At 43.1% G+C, this 21,126-nt stretch overlaps 1 protein-coding gene across 2 annotated transcripts in view; it reads right to left on the reverse strand.

Annotated features, from left to right (window-relative positions):
* Positions 1-21,126, reverse strand: part of SAMSN1 (SAM domain, SH3 domain and nuclear localization signals 1) — a 497,953-nt gene that overhangs the window by 12,834 nt on the left and 463,993 nt on the right. For both annotated transcript variants that reach the window (XM_033941849.1, XM_033941848.1), the window contains exons 2-6: positions 19,058-19,129; positions 17,314-17,469; positions 9,102-9,240; positions 4,600-4,730; positions 1,740-1,946 (exon numbers count right to left, since the gene is read on the reverse strand). In XM_033941849.1, coding sequence (XP_033797740.1) covers positions 1,740-1,946; positions 4,600-4,730; positions 9,102-9,240; positions 17,314-17,385 — 549 coding nt within the window. In that variant the 5' untranslated portion in view covers positions 17,386-17,469; positions 19,058-19,129. The remainder of the gene's footprint in view (positions 1-1,739; positions 1,947-4,599; positions 4,731-9,101; positions 9,241-17,313; positions 17,470-19,057; positions 19,130-21,126) is intronic.

Raw genomic sequence — 21,126 nt, forward strand, 5'->3', positions numbered from 1 at the left:
TTACCACAATCACTTCTCTATACTAAAACATATATTGTTAGGATGGAAACCATAATAGCCTTGCACAGAGCATCTATATTGATTATAGCAGGCTTCACCATTTCTCCAAATTGCAAGATCTCATTCCCAGATGTGATTCCTTCTTTAACCTCCATACAGGATGCCGATAGTAAGGCCTCTTTAAGAGGTTCCCTTGCTGTTCCTCCACCCTAACCCATGGAACTCCCACGGGGACCCCCCTCTAGCCAACGGGACTCCCACGGGGATGGAAGGCTTTGGAAGCAGGGTTCGTCCATATAATATAATGGACACATCAGCCTTAGTAAAAGAGGGGGTTTATAAGTTAATTACCTGAACAGAAAACAAAAAAAGGGTTCCACCAAAGAGATTCCACAAGGAAAACAGCAGCGCAAACACAAAAGACACTGTAGAATTGATGATCCTGTCAGAAGTAATTGCTGCTTTTTATGGGAATGGGCAGGGATGGAGGTAATTCCTTGCGGGGATGGGTGGGGACGGAGAGGATCCTGACGGGGACGGGTGGGGATGGAGAGGATCCTGGCAGGGACGGGTGGGGACGGAGAGGATCCTGGCGGGGACGGGTGGGGATGGGTGGGATTTCTGTCCCTGTTCAACTCTCTACTCCAGGGCTAGTCACTGCTAAATCCTTTTGGGAAAGCAAACCCATTATCATTCCTGCTGGGCTCACATTTCTGGGCTGCCTCAAATCCGAGCTCAACGAGGCCCAAGCACTACTAAGGTCCACCGTTTGGTCCGGTGTCTCTGATGAAGCTGGGTTGCACCTCCTTCACAGTGTGCAAAACCACCCCCATATTGGTAGTTTGAACAAGACGTTTCGATGCCTTGGATGGTGGAGGACCAGTCCGAGGAGTCCCTTTTCATTTCCCCATAAGGACGTTAGCTCCCGTCAGGGAGAGAGTTCTGCTTATGTGTCTGTCCCTGACGCCATCTTAGCCCCCCTATCAAAGACCTTCTTATAGTCAATCCTTGCTATACTGAGACTTATTTTCTTAGCACTGTTCCCAAAATGTCTATGAACATCATTATAGCTTATTGCCTGTTTCGCTGATATCTAGGAGAGGTTGCCCTCATCTTTCTCTTGTTTTAAAGACAGGCATTAGAAAATAATCTGAAGGGGTCAACTTGGAAAGTGGCAGGGCAGGCTGCAAGTCAATTAGTACTTTGAAAATGAACCTGAAGCCTCAGAGATACAAAAGGAAACACCATATGAAGGCGTTTACTTTAAAAAAGATGACAATAACTGGACTGAGGTAACCCACCTTAATGAATTGCTAAAACAAAAGGTTGATATTTACTATCTCTTATCTGGGTAGGAACACTCCTTCCTGAATAAGTGCCGTTTACTTGGTCCAGGTACTCATTTTCAGAGGCATTACCTGGATAATATCGCTGAAAATCTACTGTATGGATAGTGCCAGGGAGTCTGGGAGTTGAGCCGTTTAATTCAGCACCAGTATCTAGATAAATTTCCGGGGAAGTTAGGACAACATAATAGCTGAATATTGGTGTATGCAGATAACGTCTGGTGGGTGTCTTATATCCAGATATTTAGCTTGGATATCTGAGTATGGACTGATGCTGATTATCTGGATATAAGTTTAAATGCTACAGTTGGGTTTTTGAAGATTTTATTCCAAAAGACCTATATGAAAATCTAAACTGGACTTCAGAGGAAAGAAATGAAGGCAGCAACTCACCTGCAGTTGAAGCCTCTCTAGGAGCTCTTTTAGGGTTTTAGGCCTGGGTCTCTTACTCCTCCTGCGAGTCTTGATCTTTCGCGGTGCAGTTGCCTCTTCTGAGATAATGTCCACATAAATAAACTTGAAATTGCCCACCTTGTTGTTCAGCATGCCTGTCCATGTGCCCATTGGGGTTTTACAGATAATTTCTATAACATCTCCTTTCTAGAAAAGAACATGAAAAACCTTATATTATATTATCATCCTTGCCAGAAATCAAGGGGTAAATATTCAGCCGGCTATGGTCAGCATTTGTTTTGGAATATCTGGGTTTGTGCAGCTAGTTATCCCATATCTGGTTAAGTGCAATATTCAGCACATAGCCACCTAGGTTAAACCAGACAAAGATAGGGCTGTGTTTTATGGGGTTACCTTATGTGGTTAAGTGCTGAATATTGGCATTTAACCACATAAGTGTCAACTCTGCCCTTGGAACGCCCATAAAATAGCTGGCTACAAGTTAGTTGTTAGTGCTGATATCCAGGAGCTATTTCTACCCAATTAAATTATTTTGAATACCGACCCCCAAAAAGTCGGAGAACACAATGCTGGTACTTGCACAGTAAGTCCAAATACAGCTCCTGATTGCATCTGTTTTTCTTTTACAGAAGTACTAGTGAAGACTTTTAAATGGCAAATTTTTCAAGACATGAGTTTTGTATCGAAGAATAGATTAAAGGTCATAACTATCAACAGAAACTACCGTCAAAAGGCGTTGTTTTATCACTAATTTGTGCTTTTGTAGCACAGGTCCCATTTTATGCAATGAGACCTAGTTTCTAATAACTTGTTTTAACAATAAAATAACAAGTCTTAAGGGTAGCCCATGTTAATAACTTCCTCATTGAAGTGCACAAGTTCAGGGATAATTTGTGATCAGTATTAGAGTGGAGGTGTGGCCTAGTGGTTAGAACTGCTGCCTCAGCACCCTGAGGTTGTGAGTTCATTCCCAGCCTGCTCTTTGTGACTGGGCAAGTCACTTAATCCCTCCATTGCCCCAGGTACTATAGTTAGATTGTGAACCTGTTGGAACAGATAGAGAAATACATAAGAGTACTTAATTACTATTCAGTGTATTGTAAACCACTTTGGGGGACTCTCTTCATTAAAAAAGTGGTTAATAAATACCAGTAAATAATTTAAGATGACACCTGAAAATCAGACTGGAGATCTACTTGTTTATTAATAATAACTTTATTCTTCTATACCGCCATAGTCGTGAGACTTCTAGGCAGTTCACATTGAAGAGAGCTGGACAGTCAGCGAATTACAATATGCAGATTCTTAAAAATACTTAGAATACAATGTACAGTTGATTAAATTATAACATTATACGCAAGGGTGGTCATATTAGTAGTAATAGAATTGATTTTTAGTGTGGATACCATTTAGGTGATAAATCTGTCAAATAATGCAGTTTTAATGGCTTTCCTGAAAGTGTTGTAGGTCAGTCTAGCTCCACATCTGACATACTGAAAATTATTTCAGAGTGCCCATATGAAAGACTTTCTCCCTTCAACCTCCTGGCCAGACACTTCTTTACATCTGCACTTAGCCATTCTTGGTGCTTTGGTGGATGGTAATTTTATCGACCATAAAACAATGAGTAAAACAGTCCCACAAATATAAGATACAACCCTAATGTGAAACAATGTTCAACACACTACTGGTAGGCTGGAGGATAATTTTATAACAGGTCACCCAGCGAGGAAGTGCAAGTGGGTACTTAGTTTGGTACTTTTTATAAAGCCACATAGGTCTCTATTGTATCTTTATAACATAGCCTCAGAAAACCTGTGGTGAAAATGCACCCACGTACATTTAAACACCTTCTTAGGAGTAGGTGTGAATATATGTAATTGAAGTACACACATTCATGTGTATTTTATAATGGATGCATTCTATAAAGTAACCATGTACTGCGTGACGTCACCCAAATTCCACCCCCACACACATGTTGGAGGAAAGTACATACCTTCTTGTCACCAAGTGTACATATACATACGTATACTTTGAAATAATTTGACAAAAGTCATTTTCCATGTGTAAAACATTGGGTTTACTCACAGAAAAAAAAACTTTATAAAATTACCCCATTATGTCCTACTATCTTTGTTTCATGTATTACAGTTTTAGGTATTGAAATTCCATGCAGGCAGCCCTTAAAAATATAGAATAAAGCAACTCCTACCCCATCATATCACTATTTGTTTAGTGCTGGGGTGGTCCAGGGACAGAGCAAAGGCAGAGCTGGAAGATAACCAGGCACCACCGATATTCATAAATACCAGTCCTGACCTACTCAAATAGATATTGGGTTCCAGCACTAAATATCGGCATTACTCAGATAATTTCCAGCAGCTGCTGAAGATCTGGATATTCTGTGCTGGTAACCGAATATGACCCAGGGCTAAATATTTAGTTCTGAATTAGCCAGCAGTAACCAGAGTGTGGTGTTGTGGTTAGAGCTACAGCCTTGGCACGTGACACTGTGGGTTCAAAATCCTATGCTGCGTTGTGTGACTCTGAGCAAGTCACTTAATCCTCCACTGCCCCAGGTACATTAGATAGACTGTGAGTCCACCAGGACAGATAGGAAAAATGCTTGAGTATCTGATTTGTAACCTGTTCTGAGCTTCTTTGGGAGGACAGGCAAAAAAACTAAATAAAAAGCGTTGACTACAATGGGCTAAATATTGGCTAGATAGTAACCAAATCATACAGAATAGTTCTAATGACAGTAGACCAAGACCATTGTTAACTTGGCATAAGTATATTTCCAAAAGATCAGATGGCATCCTTTCTATACAATCTTTACCTTGATTTTGAGGGAATCCGAATCATAAGGGCTTGGAATAAAGTCAGTGTGCACTTTGGCTCGTCCACAGAATGGTCCAGTATATGGGATGTCTTCATCAAATTTCAGGCTGTCCCTGTTGCTAGTCCCACCTAATCCAGGAAGCAGATCCAGAATGTTTCAGGTAATTGCATACTACATTCACTCCAGCAAACATTTATCTATTTAAAAATTTCTATATCGCTCTCTTTTTCTCCTCCTCTATGTGTCCTTTAAGAAGCTGTTTTGTAGTTCAGAAGTCTGAAATAAAATTATACATGTAACTAGAACTAGCAGCTGAGCTTTTGGTGTTGACTTTTATCAATACAATTATATCTGTTCATGATTTCCTCCCTCTACTGGCCCATGAGCCCAACTTTAGAAAACCTGGATAAAATCTTTCCGCATGATATAGGTTTTGCCCCATAATTTATTAACACTTTTTAACTTATCAGCAGTTTTGGTAATCGATAAGATGTTGACAACTATGTAGTCCACAACTTCATTATTTGATCCCTTTTCTATATGGCTCATCAAAGATCAGAAAGAACATTTTGTCCTTTTATGAATGCTATGAATTATAATAGTCTTACTGAAGGACAAGTTCCACTTATTTGGAAACATACAAATGTACATCTCTCTCTTAATAACATAAAAACTGATCCCATCATTAGTACAAATTGTCAGCCCATCTCACATCTGTTTTCCATTTTCACTCAATTAAGGTGTTTTAAGATTTAATTCCCCTGTTGAAGGTCTTTTTTTGTTTGTGTTCCGCAATGAATCCAGTGGGACATAATGAGGAATACAAGAATCCGAATAGAATAGAATCAAATCCAAATTGACAGAAAAAGAGTAGCCACCCAACTTCTAGATTTTTGGAAAAATGTTAAATACTCTATATTCCTTGCAGACTGGTTTTCATCTTCAAAACAGCATTAAAGCTACATCATTAAGACTAATGGATTGCATTAAGTAGGTAATGATGTCCTCCTTAATATCCCTTGATTTAATAGCAGCATTTCAGTTGGTTGCCCTGGTATCTGAACGTGGTCTATGAGGAACAGCATTAGATTGGTTCTGCTCATATGTGAATAGCCAATCATTTATTGTTTGAATGTATTTCAGCATCATGTTCTTTCTCTTGCGACAGGCCACAAGGTTCTATTTCAGTGCCTATTCTGCTTAATATTTACATGTCCCTACTAGCAACTCTGGTACAAACCCCACTATTTATCTCACAGGCAATTATTGATGAGCACTACTTATTACTCCTTCTAGTTGTCAATTATTTTCTGGTATACCATTGCATGTCCATCTTACTGGTTGGGGGTGGAGTGGGAAGAGAATCTCAAGAGTCTCAGGAGTACTCAAAACAATGAACCAACTGCCTGCTTGTTTTCATGTTCAATTATGTACTGTATATGTTTTTCATTTTAACCTGTAATTGTTAAGGTCCGTTTAATTGTTTATTTTAAGCTGTACACTGCTTAGAAAATCTAATTGATTTGGTGGTATATCAAATCAACGTTAAAATATGATTAGTAGAAAGATGTGATTAAAAATGTAAAAGGCTAACTACAGCTGTTAGTTTTAAAGGGGCCCATGATGGCATCCACCTGCTGATGCTGTCAACTATGATAAAGTGCAAGAGGACTCAATCCTGAGGCTGAAATGGAGTAGGAGCAAACCACAGATGCTCCTACTTTGCTAGCACCATCTTTAAAAATGGCACCCGCTATTATCACTGGTGGGCGCTATTATCACTGGTGGGGCATAAGCAATTAAAGGCTGCTTCTGTCCTATCTAGACACCTGTATCATGTAGGCATAAGTTGAGTGGAGCACAGAGAGATGGAGAGGAAGTCTGGGGGTTGTGTTTTTTTTTAAAAAGAATATTGCATGCAGGCTTAAAAAGTGTTTTTAATTTGAGGTATTTAAAGCATTCTATTAAAGCAGGGATTCTTGGGAAGTGGCCAAATGAAGTATGGAGAAGGGTCTTGACATTTAAAGCAATTTATTGAAACTTTCCAGACAGAATGAAGGCAGTTATTAGGAAGGTTATTGGTAACATTGGTGTATTAAGGGAGGGGAGGGTTTCGCCCCGGGCGCCATCTTGGTGGGGGCGCTGGCACCTATCCTCCTCTCCGCTCCCCCCCCCCTCGCTTCTTCCCACTCCTGACCCCACCATGCACTCACCTTCACTTCCTCCCCACCGTACCTCTAGCTCTTTGCCGGCGCAAGCAGCAACTCCAACCTGCTGCTCGCACTAGTGTCATCTCTCCCTATGATGTCACTTCTGGGTCCCGGGCGCCTCTCACCCTCACTACACCACTGATTGGCAATATAATTTAGTACTACTGTAATTTTATTGACATGTCAGTATTCTTAGGGCTAGATTCAGTAAATGGTACTCAAAAATAGGCACCAAAAATAAAAAATAATTGTCCATGATAGAACAGCATGGATTACTAAGTTTTGATGCCCAAAGTTGGGTGCTGAGACTTATGCCTGCTGAAATCAGATATAATTCCCAGTGCCCAATTTGGGTGCACATCAATGGTAGCCTATAAAACTGCACACAAATTTTAGGAATGCCTTTGACTCGCCCATGCACCTACCACAGCCATGCCCCCTTTTGGGCTGATTCTATAAATGACGTCTAAACCGCTGCTATCTAAAAAAAAATAGGCACCGGCCATGTGTCAATCACGCGTAGGCGACATTTACAGAATCTCGGCTAGCGGCCCTATGTAAATCTTAGGCGCCTGAAATTTAAGTGACGGTATTAAAGGCCTACATTTCAGGTGCCTAAAATTTTGGAGAATCATGCCTAGTGGAACCTAAGTCATACTCTGCCCATAGAAACACCCATTTAGGCATTAGGTACCGCTAAGCATCATGTGATAGATGCCTATCTTTTATAGAATCAGATAGGCACCTATTGCACAATTAATTTCTTTTTCTATTATTGAGCCTATTAAGGGTATTTTGCCAATTAAGTTAGGCACCTAAAAGGTGCCTAACTTTAGACGCCCTTTATAAAATCAGCCCCATGTGATTTGGGCATGCATTTTGCTATAGTATAGTGTAGCAAGTTGTGTGTGCATTTTCAAGTTGGTGCCAATTGGTGCCTATTAGCACCCAATTACTGACACGGATTGGCTCATTAGCCAATTTAGTTGGGTGCACAGCTTGGATTTGCGTAAAATATCGGCACCCAATTTTGGACACAATATATAGATTCTGTGGGTTAGTGGCTAACAATTAGTAGTTGTCAGTAATCACTAGTGGGCACGTGGTTTAGGAAGGGGTGAAAGGGTTTTCTTGATCAGTTGTAGGGGTGTGGTAACCAAAAAAGGTTAAGAACCCCCATGTTGAAAGTGAAATATTGCACATTGCCAATACCAAGACAACCACATCTCCCTCCTACCTCTCCCACATACCTTTTGGGTCCCTGGTAGCCTACTAGTGCACGGAGCAGGAGTGATCTTCCTGCCCTCCTGCTCCGTTTGAGACCACAGCCAATCAGCCAGCAACCTCGAACAGAGTAGGAGGGCAGGAAGATCGCTCCTGCTCCGTGCACTAGCTGGCTACCAGGGACCTGAAAGTTATGTGGGTGAGGTGGGAGGGAGGTGTGGTTGTCAATTTCAGCAGGTATGGGAGGCAAAAGGGATTCCCCCTGTGCCACCCACTGTGAGGCTGGTGAGGAGTCGGGGGAGGGGGATGCTGGAGAGACCCAGGGGGTGTGTGTGGTGGGGGTAGCACATGTTTTTTTTTAATTCAGCTGGGATGGGAGGCAAGGGATCCATCATATTTCAGCCGACCACTGGGTTCCGCGGCAGGTCAAGTGGAGGCCTGCAAGGCATGGGGAAGGAAGCAGATGGTACAGGGAAGTGAAGGAGGAACGGAGGGGGACAGGGTGCAGAGCCTGGCAGGGAGTGAGTGGGGCTGGGTGCAGAGCTGGGTAGGGAAGGGAGGGAAGGGGGCTAGGTGCAGAACCTGGCAGGGTGGGGGCTGGGTGCAGAGCCTGGCAGAGGAGGGAGTGAGGGAGGGGTCGCTGGGTACAGATTCTGGCAAGGCAGGGCACTTGAATATTAAGCCCCCATCTTATATTTGAGCCAACCATTTTTCCTCTTTTTGGGGGGGAAATGGGGGTCTCGACTTATATTTGGATCGACTTATATTCGAGTATATACGTTGATTCAGGAAGAGGCACCTAACTTGAAAATACACCCATGATCCGCTCCTAACAACGCCATACTTTGGGCTAGGCACCTACTTTTTATAGAATCGTTTTTCAAGTTAGTCGCCTAACTTTCAATTAAGTCCAATTAAAGCTGGTTGTGAGATGTTGAGTACCAATATCAGTAGTGATTAAGCTTATTGATCAAATTAAGTTAGGTGCCAATATTGGCACCAAACTTTAGGCAGCCTTTAAAGAATCAGGGTCAAAATGCCTCCCCTCCACAATACAGTACTTACTTGATGAGCTTTGTCCACTGTTAAGGCTGTGAAGACTTTCAGTAGATTCGGCGGCTTTCAAAGAAACTTTTTCTGCATGTAGTCCATCAGCAGAATCACTGTCTCGACGGAAGCTTGCAACACCATCACCATGTACATTCTGAAACACCAAGGGGTAGATTTAAAAAAAGGATGGCAAAACAGATGCAAAAAAAATATAGTGCTAAGCAAGTGCTCTATAATGGAAAAGTTGGGCTCTGAAGCTGTTAAAGAATACTAGAATAACTTTAGGCACAAGCACTTACCGTATTTTTCGCTCCATAAGACACACTTTTTTTCCACCCAATATTGGGTGGAAATGTCAGTGCATCTTATTTTTACCCCCGGTACCTTTTAAAAATGCCCCTGCCCCCGGTACCTTTTTAAAACACCCCCGTCCTGTTGTACCTTTTAAAAACAACCCTCCCAGCCCCCCTCGTACCGGATGCGCGAGAACTGATGGCAGCCATTCAGGAAGCAGCGCAGGCCCAGGCAGCAACGCAGAAACTGGCTCCTGCTCGTGTCGATACACGCTGGACCACCAGGCTTTAAGGTTTTTTTAAAATGGTAGGACGGGGTGGGGGTATTTTAAAAAGGTACGGGAGAGGTGGGTGTTTTTAAAAGGTACGATGGGATGGGGTGGCTTAAAAAGGTATGGGGTGGGGGTGTTTTTAAAAGGTACAATGGGGCAGGGGTGTTTTTAAAAGGTAGGGAAGGGCGGTGGTGTTTTAAAAAGGTACAGGGGGTGGGATGTTTTTAAATGGTATGACAGGGCAGGGGTGTTTTTAAATGGTACGACGGGGCAGGGGTGTTTTTAAAAGGTAGGATGGGGCTGGGGTTGTTTTAAAAAGGAACAGGGCGAGGGTGTTTTTAAAAGATACAACCAGGAGGGAGGATGTTTAAAAAAGGCATGGGGCGGGGATGTTTTTAAAAGGTATGGGAGATTTAAAAAGGTACTGGGAGGACAGGGTGCAGAGCCTGGCAGGGAGGGGGGACAGGGTACAGAGCCTGGCAAGGAGTGTGGGGTTGGGTGCAGAGCATGGCAAGGTGTGTGCGGTAGGGTACAGAGCCTGGCAGGGAGTGGGGACAGAGTGCAGAGCCTGGCAAGGATGGGGACAGGGTGCAGAGCCTGGCATGGAGTGAGGGGGACTGGGTGCAGAGCCTGGGTTCAGAATGTTTTTTTTTTTTGTTTTCCTCCTCTAAATCTAGGGTGAGTCTTATGGTTAGGTGCGTCTTATGGAGCGAAAAATACGGTATGTTCTGCCAAAGGCTGGTGCAAATGCTTGCACTTAAATACTGTCAGTATTCTATAAAATTAGCACTTAAGTACCTGACATGCCCCTGACCCAGCCGCGCTCCTCTCATGTTAATGCTCCCTTTGCAGTTATATGCTATAGAGCTTAGGTGCTAACTTTATAGAATAGCGCCTTTATAGAATAGCGCCTAAGTACAGTTAATTGCATAATTGCAAACTGGTGCCAATTAACATCACTTATGGGTAATTACTGTTAAACTCCAACAGTGGAAACGTATTGACCCCAATAATGTTATCATTAATGTTATACAATAAACTTGTTGTCAATATTGTATAATAGATATTTTTTGTTTTATAGGGAGGAAAAAGGCCTCAGTGAAAGGGACAGACACAGTAGTAGACTTCAGTGGTATTACTGACCTATATCCAATTTCAATCACAGGTCAAAAATGCCTCAGGTTATCTTTAATATATTGTAAAATATATATTGTATATTAAATCCATCAATGAAAGCCAGTACTTATCTGATATTCTACGGTGTGTCTCAATTTCACCAACGGCTTCTTCAGGGGAAGTGAATAGCTGTGAATATAATTCTATCTAGCGCAGTCACAGTTTTTATCGGTGTGCTTAACATTGGGCTAAGATTTCCCCATAGATAAAGGATGACCAGCCTTAGTTGGTAGTAGTTAGAATTTAGGATTTGATTATTCACCTTCCAAATCCAAGCTCACAACACATTACATACAGGTATTTTAGGTATGCTCCTTCCCAAGAGGGTTTACAGTCTAAGGGTCCTAATTCTTAATTGGAATTCTTAATTGGAATGTTTAATGCTATTTTACTGCAGGAAAACAAAATGAGATTCACTAACACACAGTAGTTCAATACCACAGGCTAGTGAATCTTTTGGTAATTAGGTAATGATTTCTTCAGGGGACATGGTGGCTGTTGGGCCTATGCATAGTAACATAGTAAATGACGGCAGATAAAGACCTGAATGGTCCATCCAGTCTGCCCAACCATACATTCTCCATAAATTAATTTAATTTAAATGGTACTTTTTCCTATAGATTTTCTGTATCAGCCCGGGCAGATTTCAAGTGTGGCTTTGCTGTATTGTTGAAGGGAAGATGAGGTGGTACTTGAAAGAAAAAGGCATTTTTTACATGTCGAAACTTGGTTCCTAGTCGGGATTTCGTTCCAACAGGACTTTGCTTCAATGGGCTACTGCTATCTTGATCATTTGGGATTCTGCCAGGAACTTGTGACCTAAATTGGCCACTGGTGGAAGCAGGATCTGACCCAATATGGCTATTCTTATGTTCTTAAAGATATGGAAACATTTATTTTTTTTTAATAGACCTTGTATGTGTTTATTTCTTCTTTTGCAATGGAAATTTAGGTCTATTGAATAAAATTTAGATATTGGCAGTTACACTTGTCAGCTAAGTACTTTTTTGGATCCGGGGTTTCAAGGAATTACAAAGACGGCTATTGTGCTTATTTCTCTGGCATTGAAAAACACCTCAAATTAGCAAAAATGAGAGTTTTTTAAACTTTGTTCCTTAATTGGTTCTCGTCAAACATATGATTTATATCTGACACTGAAAAGTGTAGGCTGCAAAATTACCACTTACGTGGGTAAGTACCAGCACGTACACATTCTAAACCCCGTGACACCACATTTTCTTTTGAACATGTTCCTTTACATTCTTGCTGGCTGTGCCGCAATGCCTGCTGGTTTTTCCCATGTCCTTATAGATATTTTGCAAAAGGTTTGGCATTTATCAAGCCTTTGGAAAATATTCTTTAAATTGTGAATATACAGACATGGATGCCCCTTTATCTACCTGTACAACATTAGCATTTATATGCAGTCAACATCGACTGAAAAATCTTTCAGCTTTTCCATTTACAAAATCATTTTCCATTGGTTTTCTCAGAGGCTTTCCAGCTACGTGGCTTTTCGATTTATTTATCTAAGATGTTCTCATTTACTGCGAAGCAGGCTTGGCTTGCTAGCTGGGGTTACTGGAATACACTCCTCCCTCCGTATTCGCGGTTTCAGCAATCACGGTTTTGATTATTCATGGTTTTTAGCTTGCTGGCTCCTTCCCCGCCAATTACATCAGCTTGCATAGAGAAATCGCCAATTCCAAGCGTTTACAGAGAAAATCGCCGATTCCCAGCACTTTCTTCGCCGTGTTCTGCCTCTCCTTCAGGAACAGGCCAGGTCTCCCGCCATGTTATTTGCGGTTTCACCATATTCACGATGGCTTTTAATAGAAAACAGCGAATAACATATGAAAAAGTTATTCACGGTTTTTCTGCATTTGCGGTTCTGTTAATCCTCGATCACAGCGAATACGGAGGGAGAAGTGTACTGCTGTCTTGAGAATCTGCAATGTGATTTCCCTCCCCACTACTGTCCTTCCTGTTCCCTTCCTCTACTCTTTTTCTATCCTATTTTAAATTATAGTTATTTTCCCATTTTCAGTATATTTTTATTATCGTAAACTGCCCAAAAGGCTTTACCATTGGTGCGGTATATCAAATCTAAATAAACTTGAAACTTAAATACCAAAGTCTGTAACTTCTAGTACACCTAAAAAAACAGGCTCTCGAATAAGTTAAAAATCATATCACGGTTTGCCTTTCTGCTCTAGGTAGGCAAGGGTTTAGCAATTCAAAAATAACCCTTTCGGTCAAAAGCTACCATTAGCAGAAGCACTGCAACAGGAAGTTAAACTGAAAGATATGCGTTTGATATGTCTGCAACTGAACCAGCTCATTGTGAGGCTCTGCTGTATCAAGGCATCATATGTGATTAGGGTTACCAGATATTTGGGGAAACCTCAGATATGAGGGATTTCTAAAACCCGGCAGTTTGTCCGGGTTTTGGAAAGCCCCGAGATTGGTGCCACATCTGGTGGGCCTCTGCACATGCACAGATGTTGACATCACATGCATGCATGTGATGAAATTTCATTGACATCCACGAGTGCGCGGAGGCTCTCCAGACATGGCCCGTAGCTTGGGAAAAGGAGACATGAGGTTTGTGTGGAGGCAAGGCTGGGGGCAGAATGGGATGGGGGCCACATGCCTTCTTTTTTAAAAGAGGAAATCTGGTAACCCTATGTGTGATGACCTGCACTAATATCAGGGTAGGTAAATGTGTGCATTGTTCAGTGAATCGGCTGTTTTGAAACTAAGGGGATCCAGGGCAATTAACTAGTCCCCTAGGACCCCCAGCCAGTCATGTTTTCAAAATATCCCTAATGAATATGTATGAGACAGATTTGCATAGAATGGTGGAAATTTGACTTGTTAGGGACTGGGAACCCCTTCTGGAAGGCGGTGGGGGTGGGGGGTGGGGGAGATCAGATCCTTAGGATAAAACTTTGCATCAGAGTACTGCAGGATGAACCAATCTGCTGAGGGGTGGGGGGAATAAAGCTGTGTTCTGTAATTGTTTATGGGACTGGAAACTGGAGAAAGGGGGGTTTTCTTTGTTGAGAAGACCTGGGGAAAATAAAACTGTTGAAAAGGACTTTGCTCAAGGCCTGACGCTCTGCTGGAGGATCTGTACTTGTGATAACATGTATGTGTACATATACATGCCTATATGCCAGTATTCTGGTCATTTGTGTGCATTCTTGGCACCTAAATGTTGGCATCCTCTTTACTGAATTTCCTCCTAAGCACATACTTTTAACCATACCGCAGGCTCTGTTTTACATAAGAGATGGTTCCTGCTCTATGGAGCTTAAAATGTACTGGACAAATAAAAGAATTAGAGGTATGGATTTATTGTGAGAATGATTAAAAACATGAACGTGAAAATAAAGGGGTTAAGATTTAATTACTACAGGGCAAATATTCAGCTGGTGGCAGTGTGTGTTTCACTGATCATCGCTGGCATTATTCCTAGATATTCAATGCTGGGCCATGTCTGGGCTTTGGCACTAAATATCTGTTTTATGCAGGGTCAATATTTAGAACTTAAGCAGTCATGGGTTGCCACAAAAAAGACAGGACTGTGTTTTATACAGTTACCCTGGCCGATTAAGTACTGCATATCAGCAATTAACTAGTCACGTGCCAACTCTGCCCAATATAGATGGCTTCACATAGGCGCTAACTGCTAGTTTCCAGCGCTAACTGATAATTTCCAGCGGCGATAACTGGTTAAGGGAGAAATTCATCAAGAGGCAATAACCAATTTAGTGCATGCTAGCATTTAGTGCATGCTAAATGCTAAGAAGCCCATAGAAATAATAATGGGGGTCTTAGCATATACTGCGCTCTTGATGAATTCCCCCCTAAGGGCAGCTGAAAATTAATGGATAGCTCTGAACAAGCTATTTAACTGTTCAGTGGCCATTTCAGGCTGGATTGTTTTCTGTATTGATCAGGATATTTCTTTAACTTACAAACTTCTACCTGTTTTGCACAAGATATAAAACTTTATATAAGAGTAACAGTTGCAAGTGCAAGTACAAATGGAAAATACTCTTATATCATTCTTATGACACACATTACAGGTGGCAGGTGCCCCAAATTCCCTTTCTAAACCTTAATCACGAATGCTTTTCTTTCCTGTCTGCAGAAATGTTATCTTTTGAAGAATAGCTCGATAGCAGATGCATCACTTCCTTTTCTGTTAGTTACTATCAGGTCAAGTCTGGTGCCCCCTAGGGTGTCTCACTGCTATACTGGCATGTCTGTGTGGCCAGTCCATTAAAAATGCTGGCCCTGTGGGACCGTGAGTGAGGACTGGGAGTTGGCCTTCAATGATACAGCTGGACAAGGTTGTAGAAGATTCAAGGAAGCACTTTATTAAAGGTTCAAAGAAGCAGTTTATGAACTCAGAAACCTGTGGCCTATTACTTCACAGGGTCAGGAACAAATGCCCAAAACAAGCCATTCGCATGTAGGAGGGACCGGCATTTTTAATGGACTGGCCACACAGACATGCCAGCAGAGCAGTGGGGCACCCTTGGGGGCACTGCTGTGAACTTCACATTAAGGGTGACAGGTACACACATCTCATATAACTCCCATACATTATATGGTGAGTTCTCCAAAACTCCTCCAAAACCACTGTACCCACCTGTTTACCACCCCAATAGCCCGTATGCCTGCAGTTGTCACCTAAATGGCAGTACAGTTGGATTTTGGTGTGTTTATACTTTCCACCACAACTGTACTAGTTAGGGTGGCATATGGACCTGGGTCCCCTTCTCTGCAGTCCACTACACTGCTCACCAGACTACCGTATTTTCACGCATATAACACGCGCGTTATACACGATTTTACAAACCGTGCATAACCATGCGTGTTATACGTGTGAGCGCATTGTACAAATTTTTTTTTTCATTCTGATCTGGCATTCCCCCTGCAAACCGGCATCCTTCCCCCCGCTCGCATCACCCCCCCTCCCCCGTGATACTACATCCCCCCCCCAGCACCGCAAAGACAATTCTTACCCGATTGGGCACCGGCACTGGCACCAGCACCAATGCACAGGATGTGCCAGGGCCAGTGCCCAAAGATCCTCCCTCGTTGGGTTGGGCTGGGCTGGGCTGGGCTGGGCGGTGCGAGAGAGATCCTCCTTCTTCCTATTCCGGGCTGGAGTAGGCTTTGAGCATGCGCAAATGCTCAAAGCCTAGTCCAGCCCAGCACAGGAAGAAGGAGGATCTCTCTCGCACCGCCCAGCCCAGCCCAGCCCAACGAGGGAGGATCTTCGGGCACTGGCACTGGCACATCGGGTAAGAGTTGTCTTTGCGGTGCTGGGGGGGGATGTAGGATCGCAGGGGAGGGGGGAGGGGGGGAGTGACGCGAGCGGGGGGGAGGATGCTGGTTCGGAGTAGGCAGGAGGAGGTTTTAGCATGAGCGGTATACGCGTGTGCGCGCTATATTAAAATTTTATTACATAAATTTATGTTCCCCGCGCGCTATACCTGTGTGCGCGTTTTACATGGGTGCGCGGTATATGAGTGAAAATATGGTACTTCAGAGATCAGCTTGCAGCTCTACTAGGATTGGCCATAGTATCTACAAGCTGTCGTAGAAACAAATATGTACTATTTCATGCAAATATTTGGGAAGTGGGAAGGGGTCATTGACCACTGGGGGAGTATGCAGGGGCCATATTTTTATCCCTCCAGTGGTCATCTGGTCAGTTTGGGTACCTTTTTGGCCCTTATTCATTTTAAAAACAGGTCTAGTCCAAAACATCCAAATTGTGCCCTGGACATTTTGTAAAATGTTTGATTATCACTAAAATGTCAAAGTACTAATCCCGCCCAAAACATGCCTCTAACACAGTGGTCTCAAACTCGCGGCCCGTGGCCCACATGCGGTCCACCAAGTATTATTTTGAGGCCCTCGGTATGTTTATCATAATCACAAAAGTAAAATAAAAGTTTCTTGATCATATGTCTCTTTAGTCATAAATAACAATATTATTATTAAGACTTAGTCAAAAGGAAAGATTTATAAACTATAAAGAGTTTTACCTCATGCAAAATTGTCATTTCTTTAATAAGACATTAACTATTTTTTCTGAAGCCCTCCAAGTACCTACAAATCTAAAATGTGGCCCTGGGAAGGGTTTGAGTTTGAGACCACTGCTTTAACACGTCTTCTTAAGATTTAGATGCACTGGAGACAAAACAACCAGAAAGACGACTAGAAAGTCAGTTTTGAAAGTGCTCACTTGGACGTTTTGACTAGTAAGATGTCCAAGTGCCAGTTTATGCCATCTTTTGGACGCCTATCTTTTTTGAAAATGAGCATCGTAGTGTCCAGCAGATGAGGTCTCACCAACATCATTGTCATAAATCTTTGACCTTGTATGAGGGAACAAATGTTCCTTTGTCTTCAACCATGATTTAATACAAATACAAAATTGTTCATAAAATAAATACATACCCTGTCTTCTGAAAGTGCCTTGATATACTTTTTGCCCATCTTTTTCTTCATAGTTAGAGAAATGGCCTTCATCTTCTTGCCCAAGCCTCCTGAATTATTCGGTGATTTAATTGTTGCTTGATCTTCTCCATCAGCAGCATTTTCCCCTTCATAGAACTGATGTACCAGGTAAGACATGTTTATTTATTTTAAAAATTTCTATACCGTTTTTTTCCAAAATGGTTTACAAAAAGTTACATACATAAAATATTAAAAAGTCAGAAAAAAATAAGAGCAAAACAGACAGATTCAATCTTTACATTAGATCAGTTGCTCAAATAAATGCATCTATGAATAGTTGTGTTTTTAACATTTTCCTGAATGAGTTCTTATCTCTACATTTTTGAATTTGGCCAACAAGGCTATTCCATAACTTAACTCCTGCACATGTAAAAGTCATGGCATTCATTTCCGCATATTTAGGATTAGCTTTTGTTTTCAGTATTGCCGAACTCTCAGAACTCAGTGATCTTAATGGTTGATACCTAGACATCAGACTATGATATAGAACAACATTACATCATGAAGGTATGCACAAAAGTTACTGAAAGATATGAAAGATGCTGACAAAGGTTAGAGGGTCTCATTTTTCTAGGTAAGATTTTTCCAAAGTTCTATAGTAAGGTTTTGTATTTTCCACATCATTTCATCTGTGCAACTATTACAATTTCTCTATGTGATGCTAATTCTGCTTAAGAAGGGCATAGGATGGAAACTCCTCTCTCAAAAGACAGGGAAAAATGCTTGAATACCTGAATAAATTCATGTAAACCGTTTTGAGCTCCCTGGGATAATAGTATAGAAAACTGAATGAATGAATAAAATAAAGAAATAACACTTTCCCCCCTTTTTACAAAACCGCAAAAACGTTTTTTACCGTTGGCTGGCTTGTTGAATGCTCTGCCCTATGAACGCTGGGAGCAGCGCAGAACATTCAGTGCACCAGCCTGCACTAAAAACTGCTTCTGTGGTCTTGTAGAAAAGGGGGGGGGGGGAGGTAAATAAATAAAATCCATGTGATACGGCAAGGAATTATAATACAGTTGATATGACAGTCCCCTTAACAATGTTACCACTTTATTTACTTATTTTTCTATCTTGATTACTATAGTAGTATTTTAACAATAATAACATTATGCTGTTAATATAGTGTTGGGTATCATACCCCCTGCCTTAGAGAGCTTACAGTTCTCGATTGCCTTAAGAAATGATTGCCTATCTTTTTACTGCACTTACTGCAAACTGGAACACTCTTCCAGAGGCTGTTATAGGGGAAAACACCCTCCAAGGATTCAAGACAAAGTTAGACAAGTTCCTGCTGAACCAGAACGTACGCAGGTAAGGCTAGTTTCAGTTAGGGCACTGGTCTTTGACCTAACGGCCGCCACGGGAGCAGACAGCTGGGCATGATGGACCACTGGTCTGACCCAGCAGCGGCAATTCTTATGTTCTTATGGTGAAATGAGCTCTCCATGCCTTAGCAGAAGTATCGGTATCTTCTCTGGCACCATTAGTAGCATTTGGACTGCCAAGAGAGCGTGCCCATATCAATCAGTCCATGCCACCATGGTACTGCCTGCCCTGGTCTTGTGTAATTCACCATTTAGAGCTAAAGGGCCATAAGAGGAACCTTTACACTGTGGTTGCATCAACTGCAGTACAACAGCCACAGGGAAAAATAAGTCACTAAATATGAGATACAAACCTCAGTTGAATCTTCTGGTTTTGATACAGAGTGGTGCCTGAAGCGATCAAAGGTCCCAAAACTACTTGTCCGCTGTAAACACAAAAAGAAGTCCTGATGCACACACTAAACTTTCATAAAATAAAACACATCAGAATTAATGTCATTTTTTGATGTCAGCATCCATGCTTTATGGAATATTAATGGTAAATGCCTGCTACAAGCGTAGAGTACTGACATGCCACCCACTGTCTGTGGACTCATGAGAGATTACGCCTGAAGGTCTCTTAAGACTGGAGGGTGCACCTTTTTTTGAGTGCAAACAAATGGCATCACAACAGAAGTAAAAATCTTAAGACACTGCATATACCCTGTTTCCCCGAATATATGACACTGTCTTATATTTTTAAAAACTCCAAAATATGCACAAGGTCTTATTTTCAGGGGGATGTCTTATTTTTCCATGAAGAAGAATACAGTACACATTTATTGCTGAAAAAAAGACATTTATTACCTGTATATGGTACAGGTCATCACAAACCAGAAAAAACTGTATCACAAACCAGAAAAACATTTAAGGCCCTGATTCTCCAAAAGTGCGTCCCGATTTTAGGCAGCTGTAGACGTCCTACAGCTGTCTAATCAGCCAATCGGGATGCACGTTTTTAAAAAAAAAAATGCTCCCCAGGGGGCTGTTGTTGCGGCCGCCTGTCCCATCACCGACAGGAGAATGCCTAACTCCTCCTGTCGGAACCCCGAGCCCCCTCCCCCCCAAACTCGTAATCGCCGACAGGAGGATGCCCAACTCCTCCTGTCGGAACCCCGGACCCCCCCCCCCCCCCAAACTCGTAATCGCCGACAGGAGGATGCCCAACTCCTCCTGTCGGAACCCCGGAACCCCCTCCCCCCCAAACTCGTAATCGCCGACAGGAGGATGCCCAACTCTTCCTGCCGGAAAGCCCAACGACCCCCCGCCCCAACTAATCTCCCTCCCCCAACTAACCTTTCAATGTTGGTCAGCTGGACGGGTCTTGCTGCCGTCCAGCCGATGGGTCTGCCTCGTGGAAATGAGACGGCACGCCCCTTCCCGGCCCATCCCCGCTAAATCTAAGGCCTGATTGGCCCAGGCTAGGCACCTTGGCCAATCAGGCCTTAGGATTAGTGGGGATGGGCAGACCCGCTATGCCTAAGGCCTGATTGGTCCAGGCTTCTACAGCCTGGGCCAATCAGGCCTTAGATTTAGCGGGGATGGGCCGGGAAGGGGCGTGCCGTCTCATTTCCACGAGGCAGACCCGTCGGCTGGACGGTAGCAAGACCCATCCAGCTGACCAACATTGAAAGGTTAGTTGGAGGAGGGAGATTAGTTGGGGCAGGGGGTCGTTGGGCTTTCCGGCAGGAGGAGTTGGGCATCCTCCTGTCGGCGTTTACGAGTTTGGGGGGGAGGGGGTTCCGGGGTTCCGACAGGAGGAGTTGGGCATCCTCCTGTCGGCGATTACGAGTTTGGGGGGGGAGGGGGTTCCGACAGGAGGAGTTGGGCATCCTCCTGTCGGCGATTATGAGTTTGGGGGGGAGGGGGGTCCGGGGTTCCGACAGGAGGAGTTGGGCATCCTCCTGTCGGCGATTATGAGTTTGGGGGGGAGGGGGGTCCGGGGTTCCGACAGGAGGAGTTGGGCATCCTCCTGTCGGCGATTACGAGTTTGGAGGGGAGGGGGCTCGGGGTTCCGACAGGAGGAGTTAGGCATTCTCCTGTCGGTGATGGGACAGGCGGCCGCAACAACCGCGGCCGCTATACATATTGCAGCAGGGAGATCCCTTGCTACCATAAGTATAGCGGCCGCGTCTATTTAACCCGATTCTCTAAAGACGCCGGTTACAGAATCGGCGTTTAGTATAGGACGCCTCTCCCGGGCGGCCTGCCTGGGGAGCATTTTTTTTTTTAAAACGTGCATCCCGATTGGCTGATTAGACAGCTGTAGGACGTCTACAGTTGCCTAAAATCGGGACGCACTTTTGGAGAATCAGGGCCTCGGTGTACAGAGGCTGTTCCTGGGCTTGTTTTCCTGGACAGCGGAAGCAGGAAGTTGTGTGAC

Source organism: Geotrypetes seraphini, chromosome 4 (genome assembly GCF_902459505.1).
Source record: "Geotrypetes seraphini chromosome 4, aGeoSer1.1, whole genome shotgun sequence".
Taxonomy (NCBI): Eukaryota; Metazoa; Chordata; class Amphibia; order Gymnophiona; family Dermophiidae; genus Geotrypetes; species Geotrypetes seraphini.